This window comes from Dipodomys spectabilis, unplaced genomic scaffold (genome assembly GCF_019054845.1).
Source record: "Dipodomys spectabilis isolate Male_0828 unplaced genomic scaffold, ASM1905484v1 ptg000618l, whole genome shotgun sequence".
Taxonomy (NCBI): domain Eukaryota; kingdom Metazoa; phylum Chordata; class Mammalia; order Rodentia; family Heteromyidae; genus Dipodomys; species Dipodomys spectabilis.
Window position 1 is genome coordinate 161,478 of NW_024871295.1, and position 14,234 is coordinate 175,711.

Sequence of the window (14,234 nt, forward strand, 5' to 3'; positions counted from 1 at the left end):
AGTTCAGGCCCCACGACCAGACCCAAAAAAAATAATAATAATAAGTATATCAAGACCTATAATACAGTATTTAGATGCCTTGCTATTTTAAAGTCCTCATTTCCCCTATGAGCCTATGACCTCTGTGAGAATGGTTTTAGAAGTCATAAGCATCTCTAAAACATCAATAGTTCCTGATTAGAACATTCTCACTGATTTATAGTATTTCTAATTCAAGAGTATTACATATCTTCTGTCATTTAAGAAAAAAATGTTTAATTCTATTCCCTATTTACAAAGAACTAAAACAGAAGGAGAGAAAATGTTTAGCTTAAAGATATAATTGCTTAAAAAAAGATATAATTGCTAAATGTTTCATAAGGAATGCTTTATTTTATAATGAAAACATAAATTTCCTTCTAAAACATTAAACACAGACAAAACTGACTATACACCTCACTATCAAACTTAAAAATCTCTGGTACCGATGTGGTGTGTATGCCTGTAGTTTCAGGTATTTGGGAGGCTGAGGCAGGAGGAGAGCCTAAGAAACACAATGAGACTCAGTCTCCCTCCTCTAACTCCTCCCTGCCCCGCGACCCCCCAAAAAAGTAATCATTCTATTTGTGTTACCACTTATAGCTATGAAATATGTCTCCATGTAATTATATCCTTTATATATTTCACCATACTATGTGCATCAGGCATTAAAATTCATAAAGGGCTCTACTCATAGAAAACTTTCAAAAACCTAGTTAGAAGCTGGGTGCTGGTAGTTGACATCTGCAAACATAGCTACTCAGGAGGCTGAGGTATAAGGATCGAGGTTCAAAGCCAGATCAGGCAGGAAAAGTCCATGAAGACTCTTACCTTCAATTAACCACCAAAAAAACCAGAAGTAGGGGCTGGGAAGGTGGCTCAGTGGTAGAGCGCATGCCTTGCATGCCAGAGGCCCTGGGTTCAATTCCTCAGCACCACATAAGCAAAAAGAAAAAAGCCCGAAGTGGCGCTATGGCTCAAGTGGTAGAGCGCTAGCCTTGAGCTGAAGAGCTGAGGGACAGCGCCCAGGCCGAGTTCAGGCCCCATGACCGGACCCAAAAAAACAAACAAACAAAAAAAACAGAAGTAGAGTTGTGGCTCAAGTGTCAGAGTGCTAGCATGAGTAAAAAAGCTCAGGGAGCCGGGCGCTGGTGGCTCACGCCTGTAATCCTAGCTACTCTGGAGGCTGACATCTGAGGATCGCGGTTCAAAGCCAGCCCGGGCAGGAGAGACCGTGAGACTCTTATCTCCAATAAAACACAGAAAACCGGAAGTGGCGCTGTAGCTCAAGTGGTAGAGCACTCGCCTTCAGCTGAAGAGCTGAGGGACAGCGCCCAGGCCCAGAGTTCAAGCCCCACAACCGACAAAAAAAAAAAAAAAGCTCAGGGACAGCATTCAAGCTCTGAGTTCATGATCCAGCTCTGAGTTCATGCCCCAGAACAGGCTCCAAAAAAAAAAAAAACTAGCTAAAGGTCTGGTGTACTAGTGCACACCTCTAACCTCAGACTTCCATTGGTTGAGACAGCAGTTCTTTAAGTTCAAGTCCAATATGGACTATATAACAAGACCCCATCTCAAAAATAAAAATAAATTCTAGCTTTTAATATATGACTTTCAATTTCACATTTCCATCTTTTGGTCTGTCACAGAAAGTACTGAGAATTCTAACCTCTGTTCTACTAAACATGCAAGCTATTTCTACTATGTGGTTGTATCAAATCTAGACATAGCTTGGCATTGTGGTACTCACCTCTAACCCAAGCTATCTGGGAGGCTGAGGCAGAAGGATCTCAAGTTTGAGGCCAATATGAACAACAGAGCAAGACCATTCCAGAAAATCTAGAGTGGCTCAAGTGCTAGAGCACCTGACCAGCATCACAGGCCTTTAAATCCCAGGACTAAAAAGCAACAACAACAAAAAAAAAAAAACTGTAAAAATAAGTTTGGGCACCAAAAGACTTCCCATGTATCTGTTAAACAAATCCAAGAAATAAAATATACTTGTTTTCTGATGGACTGAATGCTTTCTCTTTCTTGATGAATGAGCTTTTTTTTTTTTACTATATCAAAATAATCTATGTATTTTGAAATACTAAAATGTATAATAGGGGCTGGGAAGGTGGCTCAAGTGGTAGAGCGCTAGCCTTGAGCTGAAGAGCTGAGGGACAGCACCCAGGCCCAGAGTTCAGGTCCCATGACCGGACCCAAAAAAATAAAAAATAAAAATAATAATAAAATGTATAATATTACACATTTAACTTTAATTCTAGGTTTCAATGGTACATAAATTGTTTTTCAAAATAAAATCAGAAAGGTAAAAGACTTTGTCTATTGACAAATACATTTTTAAGGCAGAAAAGAAAGCAAACTGGGGCTGGGAAGGTGGCTCAGTGGTAGAGCGCTTGCCTTGCATGCATGAGGCCCTGGGTTCGATTCCTCAGCACCACATAAGCAAAAAGAAAAAAGCCGGAAGTGGCGCTGTGGCTCAAGTGGTAGAGTGCTAGCCGTGAGCTGAAGAGCTGAGGGACAGCACCCAGGCCCAGAGTTCAGGCCCCACGACCGGACCCAAAAAGAAAAAAAAAGAAAGCAAACTAACTTCACATGTTAGGTGTCCTAAATAACAAAAAGCCACCATATGAAAATACCAGATGTATCCACAGGATCATAAAACCTTCATTTTTTGGGTGCTAGTACTGAGATTTAAAATTCTGAGCCTTCCTTGGGTTCGATTCCTCAGCACCAAATAAACAGAAAAAGCCGAAAGTGGCTCAGTGGCTCAAGTGGTAGAGTGCTAGCCTGGAGCTGAAGAGCTCAGGGACAGCGTCCAGGCCCAGAGTTCAAGCCCCACAAGAGACAAAAAATAAAAATAAAAAATAACTAAATAAAATTTCAGAACCTTATGTTGTTGTCTTAGCTTTTTGATCAAGGCTGAAGGCTGGCACTCTACCATTTGAAACACAGCTCCACTTGTGTCTTTTTGCTGGTTAACTGGTGGTATGAATCTCACTCACAGACTTTTCTGTCCAGGCTGATTTGGAACGGTGATCTTCAAATCTCAGCCTCCTGAGTAACTAGGATTACAGTCATGAGCCTGCCTCCTAAAATATTAACTCCATGTCTGATGAACCCGCAGACTGTAAGTAATAACTGACTAACCGAATACCACTCACTTGCCTAACCATTCGTAAATGTTCAAAGTACAGTTGTTGTTTTTTAAGGTCTGTAAGCCAGTGTTATGCAGTGCTTCAAAGGAAGATGGGCCTGCTAGGTTGTCTTCTCTAACACTAAACTTGTCAGCCACCTGGAACATTTCCTGTCTTCATGGTCATGATTGAGTCAACTGTCAAGTTTCCTGATCAACTGGCAAAAAAAAAAAAAGCTAAAAGAAACTGAAAATGATTGCTTAAAAAAAAAAAACCCACTTTCTCAAAATCCCAAATCAAGGAGCACAGAACACCCTGCCCCCTGAAAAATCAGGGAATTAATGGAATTTTTTACTATTCAGATGAACCCTAAAAATTAGTGGAAAGTTCAACTTCCATTCTGTTATCTGTCATTTTTCTGAATAGAAGGAACAACCCCAAATGTCACAAAATTAAGATTTAGCAAATATCTGGGGTTATTTATTGGCCATTTTACAAAGCAACTATGGCACATCACAAACAAATCAAGGTTATCGAGTACATCCATACATACTTCTTTCTCTGTTCTCTACAACAGGAAAAAATTAAGCATTTGCATTTCCTGCACTCTACTAAGTAAATTCATGGTGCACCTCACAAGTACCCACCTAACCTGGGTGTTAGGTCAGACTATTACAGAACAGAGCTCCAAAGCAAGCTTACATCCTTACATCCTCCCCCCCAGCACCACCCCCAATAATCTCTCACAGAGCCAAGACAGAAAGCAACTAAAAGAAACATGAATATTTATTAATAACCTATGCAGATTCCTAAACTTTTTAAGCCATTCTGCTTCATACCTTTCAGCAATGAAGTCAGGTGACCTCAGCATGTGGCTGGCAATCTGCTATCACATTTATTTAGCACAGTTACACTTTCATTTCCCAAAGCTCTAGGACTATTTGGGAAAGGTATTGTAACACTCTCAATGATATCTAAAATTCTCTTCAATATACTGGCACAATGCTAAAAACCAACAGAAAATCCATTGTTAAAGAGGTGTGAAAGGTCAAATCCAAGTTGTTTATCATCTAATGCACTAATTGCCTAAAGTCAAATTTCACACATCTAAATAAAAGTGAAAACAAGTATGTACAGCACAGATACTACTTGTATCTGATTTATTTAAAACCCTGTACCGGTCAAGTCAAAGCCATTCTTTTCAAACAACTGTTTTGAACTAATTAACATCTCAATTCTAGATTGGGGCATTCATTTTTAAAGTCATTTAAATATATCAGTTCTCAAAAGACACAAACTAACGGAAGCATACTTGAACAAAATAAGAGACCTCACCACCACCACTCAAAGATTATTTCGATTCTGTAGGCTGGGAGAATGGCAGGGCTTCCCTGGTAAGGAAGCTCTCCTCTCTTAAGTCAAACTCCAGTATTGGGGGGGGGAGCGGGAAGGGGGGGGAGTTAACATTCTAATATCTTACAATTGAAATTTTTCACTCCCATACACAGCTGAAAATCAGGAGAAGTTCATCAGGAAGCAAAGCAGCATTCTATAGTGTGTGCGTTTTACATTTATGTGGCCAGTTTGTGGTCAATTATATTCCAAGTATGCTTTCAAGTTTGAAAGCTTCCAGTATCCACTAACCCTAAAATACATGCAAATACACTGAGGAAGTTCTCCTACGTGCTGGGTTAAATTCCAAATACTCTTCTGATTGTTACAAGTCTTTTCTCAGTAGGAAAGACTAAATCAATCCTAAACTACAATTGGAAATTATATTGACCTAATGGGGAAAGAAAGAAAAAAAGAAAAAAAAAACCCGAGTACTCCTAAATATCTTCTAATCCAACCAGGCCCCAAAGCGGCCTGAGAGCAAACCCACCCGGCACAGTAAGAGAAAAAAATACTCTTGAGAGAGTGAGTGCCCAGGGAGATCTCTGCGTCCAGGTGTGTCCGTCCACCTGTCCTGCACTTGGGAGAGCCAACTTCCGTTTCCCAGGATCGGTTCAGGACAAGCCGACCTCCCTCCACACGTTCCGTCATCAACCCCACAACCTCCTCTCGAGCCCGACTCGCGCCGGGCCTAAAAGTCAAAAGTTCCTGAGTTGGGAGTTCGAGGTTTAAAAAAAGATGAGCACGTGGGAGGGCCAGCGGGGAACGGAGTTCAGGTCCTCCACGTGGGGACGCTGGAAGGGTGAGGGTCCCAGGAAGTCCGGGAGTCACCAAGCGGGTCTTGAACTCGGATCCCCAAATGCGGAGAGGGCCTCCTTTTTCCACCCGACCCCTAAAAGCCAGGGCGTGTCGGCAGGGCGCTCCAGGGTTCCCGGCGCTGACACTCGGGCCTGGCTTCCCCCGCGGCCGGCCGACCCGCCAGGGCAGGCCCGCGGAGAGACCCAGGAAGCCGCGCCCGGTTCCCCGGGGCGGCGGAGGGCCTAGGCCGCGCCGGCGGGCCCCGCGGCTCGAGGCCTCGGGCGGCGCCCCCCCCCCGAGGGCCCGGAGGCGGCGGCGGCGGGCCGGCCGCGGTCACCCACCTGGGTTGCCAGTCATTCCAGCTCCGCGGGTACTTGGTGCCGCCGCCGCCGCTGCTCAGCCGAGACCCCGGGGCTCTGCGGCTCATTACCTTCCCCGACACGACATGGCCAAGCGCCGCCGCCCGGAGAAGCGCGAGTCGCCGCCCGAACCGGCCGCCGCCGACACTGCGCTCCGGCCTGGGGCTGAGAAGGAAGCCGAGGAGGAGGAGGAGGAGGAGGAGGAGGAGGCGGCGGCGGCGGCGGCGGCGGCGGAGGGCGGGGGAGGCCGACGGCCGTTCCGGGTTCCGCCTGAGCCCGCAGCGCAGGACGAGGAGGCGGGAGCGGCGCGGCGAGGGGGAGGCGGAGGAAGGGGAGGCGACGTCTCTTTCCAGAGCCGTACGCGACCCGCGACGCCGGGGCCCAGGAGGACTAGGACGGCGAGGAGGAGGAGGCGGTGGCGGCGGCTCCTCACGCTCACACGGCCACGGCTTCCCCGCCTCCCGGCTCCGCCCGCCGCGCCGCCGCTGCCGCACGGCATGCTGGGAACGAGGGGCGGCGCCGGCGCCCGCCGGGCCTGGGGAGAAGGGGCGGGGGGCTTGTGGTGGGGGCGGGGCCTGTGTCCTGGTGGGCGTGGTCTGATGGGGCGGGGCCGCGATCAGACCTCCCTCGGGGCCCTGAGATTCGTCCAACGCGGGGGATCACGGGAGTGGAGGGGGGGGGTCTCCGCCGTCGCTTTTGCACAAACGCGCGCGCGCGCACGCACACACACACACACACACACACACACACACACACACACACACACACAGGCGCGCGCGCGCGCGCACAATCAGGTGTAATCAGGCGTCCAATGAGGGCGCTGATGTTCTTGCGTCAAGCATAGGAGTTCGCGAGCGCCCACCTGCTCGCGGTCCCCCGGAAAAGGTAGAACTAGGAAGGTGCTGAGTTCGCAGCCCACACCTGAGAGGTGTGCGTCCAGTCCTGACAGTTCAGCCCGCTCCTACGCGGAGGAAAAGCCGCGACCCCAGCCCCTAGCCTGTGCTTGGGAATCCCCCCTGAAACACCGTCCCACCCCCCGGTTCCTCCCAGAGAATTAATTCACTGAAGCATCTGACTCCTTCTGTGAATGCAGATGTGATCGATACATAGGTATCGAATATGTAGACAAGAGGCTGGGGTGAAGCTGGACGATCGAGCACTTCCCTGGCATCAGTAAGACTCTGGGTTCAATCCCCAGCCCTGGAATGGGGAAGGGGGGGGATGTGCAAGACACACATCAGGTACGTGTCTTAAGCTTGTCTGCATAAGGGGACTTAACCTATTAGTTTGTGTTGCAAAGTGAACTGTACAATTGCTTGCAGGGGTACTTGATTATGAAAAGTTGTTGCTCCCCCTTACCCCTCGCTCCTCCATAAACTCCACCATTCACTTAGTGAGGATCCTAAAGACACTTTCCTCCCTCTTCCTCCTCTCCCTGCCCTCCCTGCTTCTAAACAGATGTAGATATTTACTTCAACACAGAACTGGTTCAACTAGGAACATTTCCTACTGGGCAGACCTAAACCCTGGTCACACACACACAAATGAATCCATGGATCTGAGAAAGGAGCTTGGTGTTAGAGCATTTGCCTACTCTGGGCAAGGCCCTCTGTTTTATTCCCAGCACTACAGACTAATAAACTGATAATCCATTAATTCAATAAAACAGAAGGGAAAGTAAAGGGAGGTATATATACACATGCTCTTATAAGCACACACTCTAGCTAGAAATGGCCTTGGATACCTTCCTCTCCATTGCTAAGGGGAGAATATAAGGAAGGGTCGCACAAACTATTCAGAAAGAACCTGCAAGTGTTCTCTCTTACCATTTCTTCTTCCCTTCTCTCTCTACACCTCCCACCCTCCTTTGCTAGTACTGGAGTTTGAACTCAGAGTCTGATATTTGCAAGGCTGTTGCTCTATCACTTGAGCCACATCTCCAGCCCTTCTCTGGTTTCTTATGAAGAAAAAAATTCTCTGAGGATCCAATCCCAGAATTAGAGTCCTCCAACTTAGTATGATCTTCCTTGTGAGACTAATAGTCTTTCAACTAGTCATTCTTTTGTTTGTTGAAAATTGATTTAATTATATAATTACTATTACACAATAATTAGTGTAAAATACATTATATGTTATATGTATAATATAACCACGTTATAAATTATAACAATTATTGTTTAGGTTCTTAAATGGCATAACAAATACACTGTTTTTGTGTATGGGGATGGGGGGGGGTGCTGGGACTTGGACTTGGACTGGAACTCAGGACCTAGGCACTGAGTTAGCTTTTTTGCTAAAGGCTGGTGCTGTACAAACTTGAGCCACAGCTCCATTTCAGGCATTTTGCTGCTTAATTGGAGATAAGAATCTCAGACTTTTCTGCTAGGGCTGGCTTCAAAGCATAATCCTCAGATTTTAGCCACCTGACTAGCAAGGATTTTCAGATGTGAGGCCCCGGTACCTGTTTTGGTTTTGTGTATTTTTTGTTTGCTTGTTTCTTGGGGTTTTTTTTTTTGTTTTTTTTTTTTTGTTTTTGTTGTTCATGGGGCTTGAACTCTGGGCCTGGGCACTGTCCCTGAGCTGCTTTTGTTCAAGGCTAGTGCTCTTACCACTTGAACCACAGTGCCACTTCTGTTTATGTGGAGCTTGTAAGGTCCGCTCCTGGATGGTGAGCAGACTCCACCCTCCTCACAGCAAAGTCTCCACCCAGTACCTGCGTTACCTAGGCTACTGGCACACCTGGAAGAGGTCACATCTGCATCCAATGAGGTCACTTCTGAATTTGATATGACCACACCTTTCTCCGCCCATACCCTAGATAAGGCCTAGCCCTGGCCCTGACGCTCTCTTTCCCAGCTCTCACTCCCAGGCCAGCTCTCTCTCTTTCCCAGCTCTCTTTCCCAGGCCTTTCCCAGCCACGTGGAGGGCCAACATGGCCTGCGGCCAGCCAGAATGATGAATAAACCTACCCCATAGCTGAATATCATGTGTGTGGTGTTATTCTTACTTGGCTACCACTTTTTAAAAACCTTACAGAGCTGAGGAATCAAACCCAGGACCTCATGCATGCAAGACAAGCACTCTACCACTGAGCCACCTTCCCAGCTCCTCACATAACTTTTGAATGTACACATTCAAACCATTCAGTAAAAGTTATTGAAAACCTATCTTTGAGGACAGGGTAGTTGTCATGACCCGAGCTCTGGCCTTGAGGAACTCAAGGAGTTGAGATTAGGGAACTGGATCTATTATAAGAAATGACTGAAATAGAGTTACATATTCAAGACCCTATGTTTAAACCCCAATATTACCACACACATAAAAAATAAATACTGAAATGCTTAATTCACTTGCTCAATCTTTCCTCTTTTGGGATTCTATCAATCTGACCAGAGATTCCAGGTTTTATTTCTTTGCTTTTCTTCCTTCCTTCCTTTTTTTTTTTTTTTGGTCAGAGATAGGAGTCTCACGGTCTCTCCTGCCCGGGCTGGCTTTGAACTGTGATCCTCAGATCTCAGCCTCCTGAGTAGCTAGGATTACAGGCATGAGCCACCAGCGCCTGACTTTTTTTTTTTTTTTTTTTTTTTTTGAGACAGCAACTCACTATATAATTTAGGCTAATCTTAAACTCTTAGTCTTTCTCCATCAGTCTCTCAAACTCTGGGATTACAGTCATGTTCCACCATGCCTGGACTAGCTTCAAAGCCTTTTCTTAGAGCTGGGATATAACTCAGATGTAAAGTACTGGCCTATAAGTGTTGGGTTTGATCTTTAGCACAGAAAAGAGAAAAGATGAAGACAAAGACAACAAAGAAAGAGGAGGAGGAAGAGGAAGAGAAGGGAAAGAAGAGGAGAGGAACGTATTTCTTTGCTCTGAGTTCTGAGCTTATTTGCATCGGTTTTTCCTCAAGTTCTTTACTTTTTGATGCCTCAGGTGAATTGATGATATAAGAAATCAATCAGTTTTACTTCCCTCAATCCTTGCTCCAAATGGCACTTCAGCAAGCAAATTAGGCCATTTATTCAGATTCCAACATGATTAATAGTATAACAACAAGCATCCTCAATTCTTAGGGGCAAATTTCATGATTCCTTTAAAACTTTTTTCAAATTATAAACCACAGCACAGTAATTGAAAGAAAGGTTCTAAGTTCCATTCTCTCCACTTGTAACAGAAGAAATTGTTGGGATTTTAATTTACTCTTGCAAATCAAATGGAGATATAACTATTGTCCTGACTCCTTAGTGATGTTGAGAGTTAACAGCAATATTTGTTTACTATCTTACACAATAAGGAATCCATAAATTCTATGTAAAAACCAGGTCTACATTTTTTTTTTCTGAAGCATCTGCCTATTTAGAACACATATACATGTGTATTTGGCCATAATGGGGTTTGAACTCAGAGCTCCAAGCTTGCTAGGCAAGCACTCTACCACTTGTGCCACACCCCCAGCCCTTAGATAATTTTTTTTTTGTCGGTCATAGGGCTTGAACTCTGGGCTTGAACGCTGTCCCTGAGCTCTTCAGCTCAAGGTAAGCGCTCTACCACTTGAACCACAGGACCACTTCCGGTTTTCTGAGTGATTTATTGGAGATAAGAGTCTCACAGACTTTCCTGCCCAGGCAGGCTTTGAACCATGATCCTCAGATCTCAGCCTCCTGAGTAGCTAGGATCACAGTTGTGAGCCACTGGTGCCTGGTTATATAATATTTTAACCAATGAAAAAGGAGGTTGTGTGTAGTTGCTCAATTGTGTGTGTGTGTGTGCGTGCACGTGTGCGCGTGCGCTATGTGTACTTTTCCCAGGGAAATAATTAACAGTCAAAAACCGTGCTGGGAGAGGGGTGGTGTGAGGACAGAGGAGAAGAAACTTCCTGGAAAGCAATTTAATAGTGCATCCAAAAACATTAATAACCTTTTCCTCAGTAATTCCACTTCTGGGAATCTGTCTGAAGGAACTCTGCTACAAAGGGCCAAAATGACCTCTCTGTTCTCTCCCTCCCTTCCTTCCTTCTTTCTTCCTCCTTCCCTCCTTCCCTCTCTCCCTTCCTTCTTCCTTTCCTTTTTCTGTTTTTTTTTTTTTTTTTTTTTTGGCTGGTCATGGAGCCTGAACTCTGGGCCTGGGCGCTGTCCCTCAGCTCTTCAGCTCAAGGCTAGCGCTCTACTACTTGAGCCACAACGCTGCTTCTGGCTTTTTGTGCTTATGTGGTGCTGAGGAATCAAACCCAGGGCCCCATGCAAGGCAAGCGCTCTACCACTGAGCCACCTTCCCAGCCCCCCATCTTCTCTTCTTTTCTCCTTTCTTCCCCGTCTCTTCTCTCCTTCCCTCCTTCCTTCCTTTCCTTTCCCCTTCCTTCTTCCCCTCTCCTTCCTTCCTTCCTCTCTTTTCTTTGATATCTCCTTCCCTTCCTTAGATGTGTTCTTGCTGTGTACTTTTTGTGGTACTGGGATTTGAATTCAGGGCTTCATGCTAGCTAGGCAAGCATTCTTCTACTTGAGCCACAGTCTTAGAGAGACCAAGGGGATTTCTTAAAATAAAACTCAAATTGTGCTACCATCTTATTTGTTTGGGGTTTTTGTTCCAGTCGTGGGGCTGGAATTCAAAGTCCAGGCACTGTCCCTTGGCTTTTTGCTCAAGGCTAGCACTCTACCACTTGAGCCATAAATCCACTTCTAGTATTTTGGTGATGAATTGGAGATTAGAGTCACATGGACTTTCCTTCCTGGGCTAGCTTCGAACCATGACTCTCAGATCTCTTGAATAGCTAGGATTGTAGGCATGACCCATCAATATTTTGTTTTGTTGCCAGGTCTGGGCACTGTCCTTGAGCTGTTTTTACTCAAGGCTAGCACTCTACCACTTGAGCTACAGCGCCACTTCTGGCATTTTCTGTTTATGTGGTACTGAAGAATTAAACCTAGGGCTACATGCATGCTAGGCAAGCACTCTACCACTAAGCCACATTCCCAGCAACACCCCACAGAGCAGTTCATATCCAGAGAGGGATCCTAACAGGACCTCTCAAGTTTGTTTTTCTAATAGATCCTGCAGACCTAGGCATCATCCCAGACCCATTGAATCAGAATCCCTGTTTGCAGCTCCCCAGGGCATTCAAATGTGCAGCCAAAATGGAGGAGCACAGGAAGTGTGGCTCAAATGGAAGAGCCCCAGCCTTGAACAAAAAAGCCAAGCAAGAGCATGAGGTCCTGAGTTCAAATCCCCCAGTACCAGCACAAAGACGAAGGGAGGGAGGGAGGGGGAAAGAGAGAGAGGGAGGGAAGGAGGGAGAGAAAAAAGTTGAGTAGTACCACTTAAGGGCCCCTAAGCACTGAAACAGTTTTCAGAGGTCCTCTCAATCCTACCTCCTATAGTGTGGCTTATAAAAGCAATGCCAAACCAGTGTGGTAGTACACACCTGTAATCTCAGTACTTGGGAAGGCAGGGGCAGGGGGATCATGAGTTTGGGGCCATCATGGGCTACATAATGAGACCCTGTCTCAAAAAAACAAAGAAAGAAGGAAGGAAGGAAGGAGAGAGAGAGAGAGAGAGAGAGAGGAAGAAGCCGGGCACTGATGGCTCACACCTGTAATCTTAGCTACTTAGGAGGCTGAGATTTGAGTTCAAAGCTAGCCCAGGCAGGAAAGCCCATGAGACTCTTATCTCCAATACACCACTCAGAAAACTGGAAGTGGTGCTGTGGCTCAAGTGGTAGAGCGTTCACCTTGAGCTGAAGAGCTGAGGGACAGCGCCCAGGCCCAGAGTTCAACCCCACAACTGACAAAAATTAATAAAATAAAGCAAATAAAAATGTGCCAGTGGCTCACACCTGTAATCCTAGCTACTCAAGAGGCTGAGAGCTGAGGATTATAGTTGGAAGCCAGCCCAGGCAGCAAAGTCTGTGAAACTTAACCAGCAAAATGCCAGAAGAAGAGCTGTGGCTCAAGTGGTAGAGCACTAGCCTTGAGTGGATAAAGCTTTAGAACTGTGTCTAGGCCCTGAGTGTAAGCGCTAGTATCGGCATAAATAAAATAAAATTCTATTTGTAAAACAGAACTCACAAAAGATAAAAGTGGTCATTCAGTAAATATGTGTTGGAAGAAGACAGAATGAACTTAGGGTGAGGCAGTGACCACACAGTGCTGTGAGTCAGCTTTGGCCCAGGCATTGGGTTTTGGCTCTAATAACCCTGACTGAGTCTAACTGATATGTATTGAGCATTTACTGATGTCTCATCCTGAGCCAAACCATGACATTCTTCACAACCACACTACAAGGTAGGAACACACCAATGAAGCATTTTACCAACTAGAACTTTGGTGCCAAGAGAAGTTAAGCTGCTTGCCCAAGGTCACCCAGCTGGCAGCCGGCAAGGCCCAGGCTGGGAATATCACAGACAGGGTCAGGAGGGACCTGTGGCCTCAATCTTACCTTCGTCAAAGGCCTCAGATTTAGATCATTGACGTTATTGCTGAGGAAGTTACACACCAAGGCCTGGAGACAGGCTGCCGGGAAAGGCAGGAAGTGTGGATCCGAAAGCTGTGCCCAGACACCTGCCCAAGCCACATACCTACAGGAGCTCTGCGATTAACTCCTGGACTACCCGAGGGTTGGGTAACTACAATGGATCCCAACTTCCCCTGGCAAGGAAAAGGGTTCAAATATAAAACAGAAATTGTAAACTTAGCACAGGACCTAGGAATGTAGCTCAGGGGTATTTATATATATATTTTTTATTATAATAGTTATTACATATATTTATGAGTTTCTGGGTTCAATTTCCAATACCACACGTAAATGTACACACACACACAATGTATCTATATGTCATACACAACACAAATTTTATACCATTGCTCTTTCATAAATTATATTTAAGAATAAAAATTCTTAAGCCTCCAACACCTGAGAATTTTATCTTTCCTTTCTTCTTCCTTTGTTTCTGAAATTCACATCACGGCATTGCTTTATATTTGTCTGGAGTTCTGACAGTGGCCAAGACCCATAGCATTTTGGTTTATTTTTTTTCTTTGTGCCAACACTGGGCTTGAACTCAGGGCCTGAACGCTGGCTCTTAGCTTTTTTGCTTACTACCACTTGAGCCACAGCTGTACTTCTGGCTCTTTTGGGGTGCTTAATTGGCGATGAGTGTCTCACAGATTTTTCCTTTGCCAGGCCAGCTTCAAATGGCGATCATATCTCAGCCTCTTGAGCAGCTAATGTTACAGGTATGAGCCACTGGCATCCAGCAAGTGATCAATTCTTTTTGATATCTGAAAAACCCTGAAGTCAAGATTTGAATTCTGACCCACCCCAAAGTCTGTAACCACCAGGATTGTCTATATTCCCTACTTAGATACTCAAATTCATTACCCAGGTAAGAAAAGAAAAAAAAAAGTGGGGGGGAGGGCCTATCTTGTTTTGTTTTCAACCCTTATACCTGGCCCAAGAGTAATCCTAACTGGGCACAAAGAACTGATGGATTCACTCTTAGAGAAGGAGAAACATGTCCAAGGGTAATTT

General features: G+C 45.5%; 1 protein-coding gene across 4 annotated transcripts in view; it reads right to left on the bottom strand.

The window, feature by feature from the left end:
- The window catches only part of Smg1 (SMG1 nonsense mediated mRNA decay associated PI3K related kinase), a 94,613-nt gene extending 88,799 nt beyond the window's left edge, over nucleotides 1–5,814 (bottom strand). For 2 of the 4 annotated variants that reach the window (XM_042671393.1, XM_042671392.1), the window contains exon 1: nucleotides 5,693–5,814. In XM_042671393.1, the coding sequence (XP_042527327.1) occupies nucleotides 5,693–5,778 (86 nt within the window). In that variant the 5' untranslated portion in view covers nucleotides 5,779–5,814. Of the gene's footprint in view, nucleotides 1–4,000; nucleotides 4,048–5,692 lie in introns of those variants that run through there. The other 2 variants (XM_042671395.1, XM_042671394.1) reach the window with 2 other exon arrangements.
- Between the last annotated feature and the right edge of the window lie 8,420 nt (nucleotides 5,815–14,234).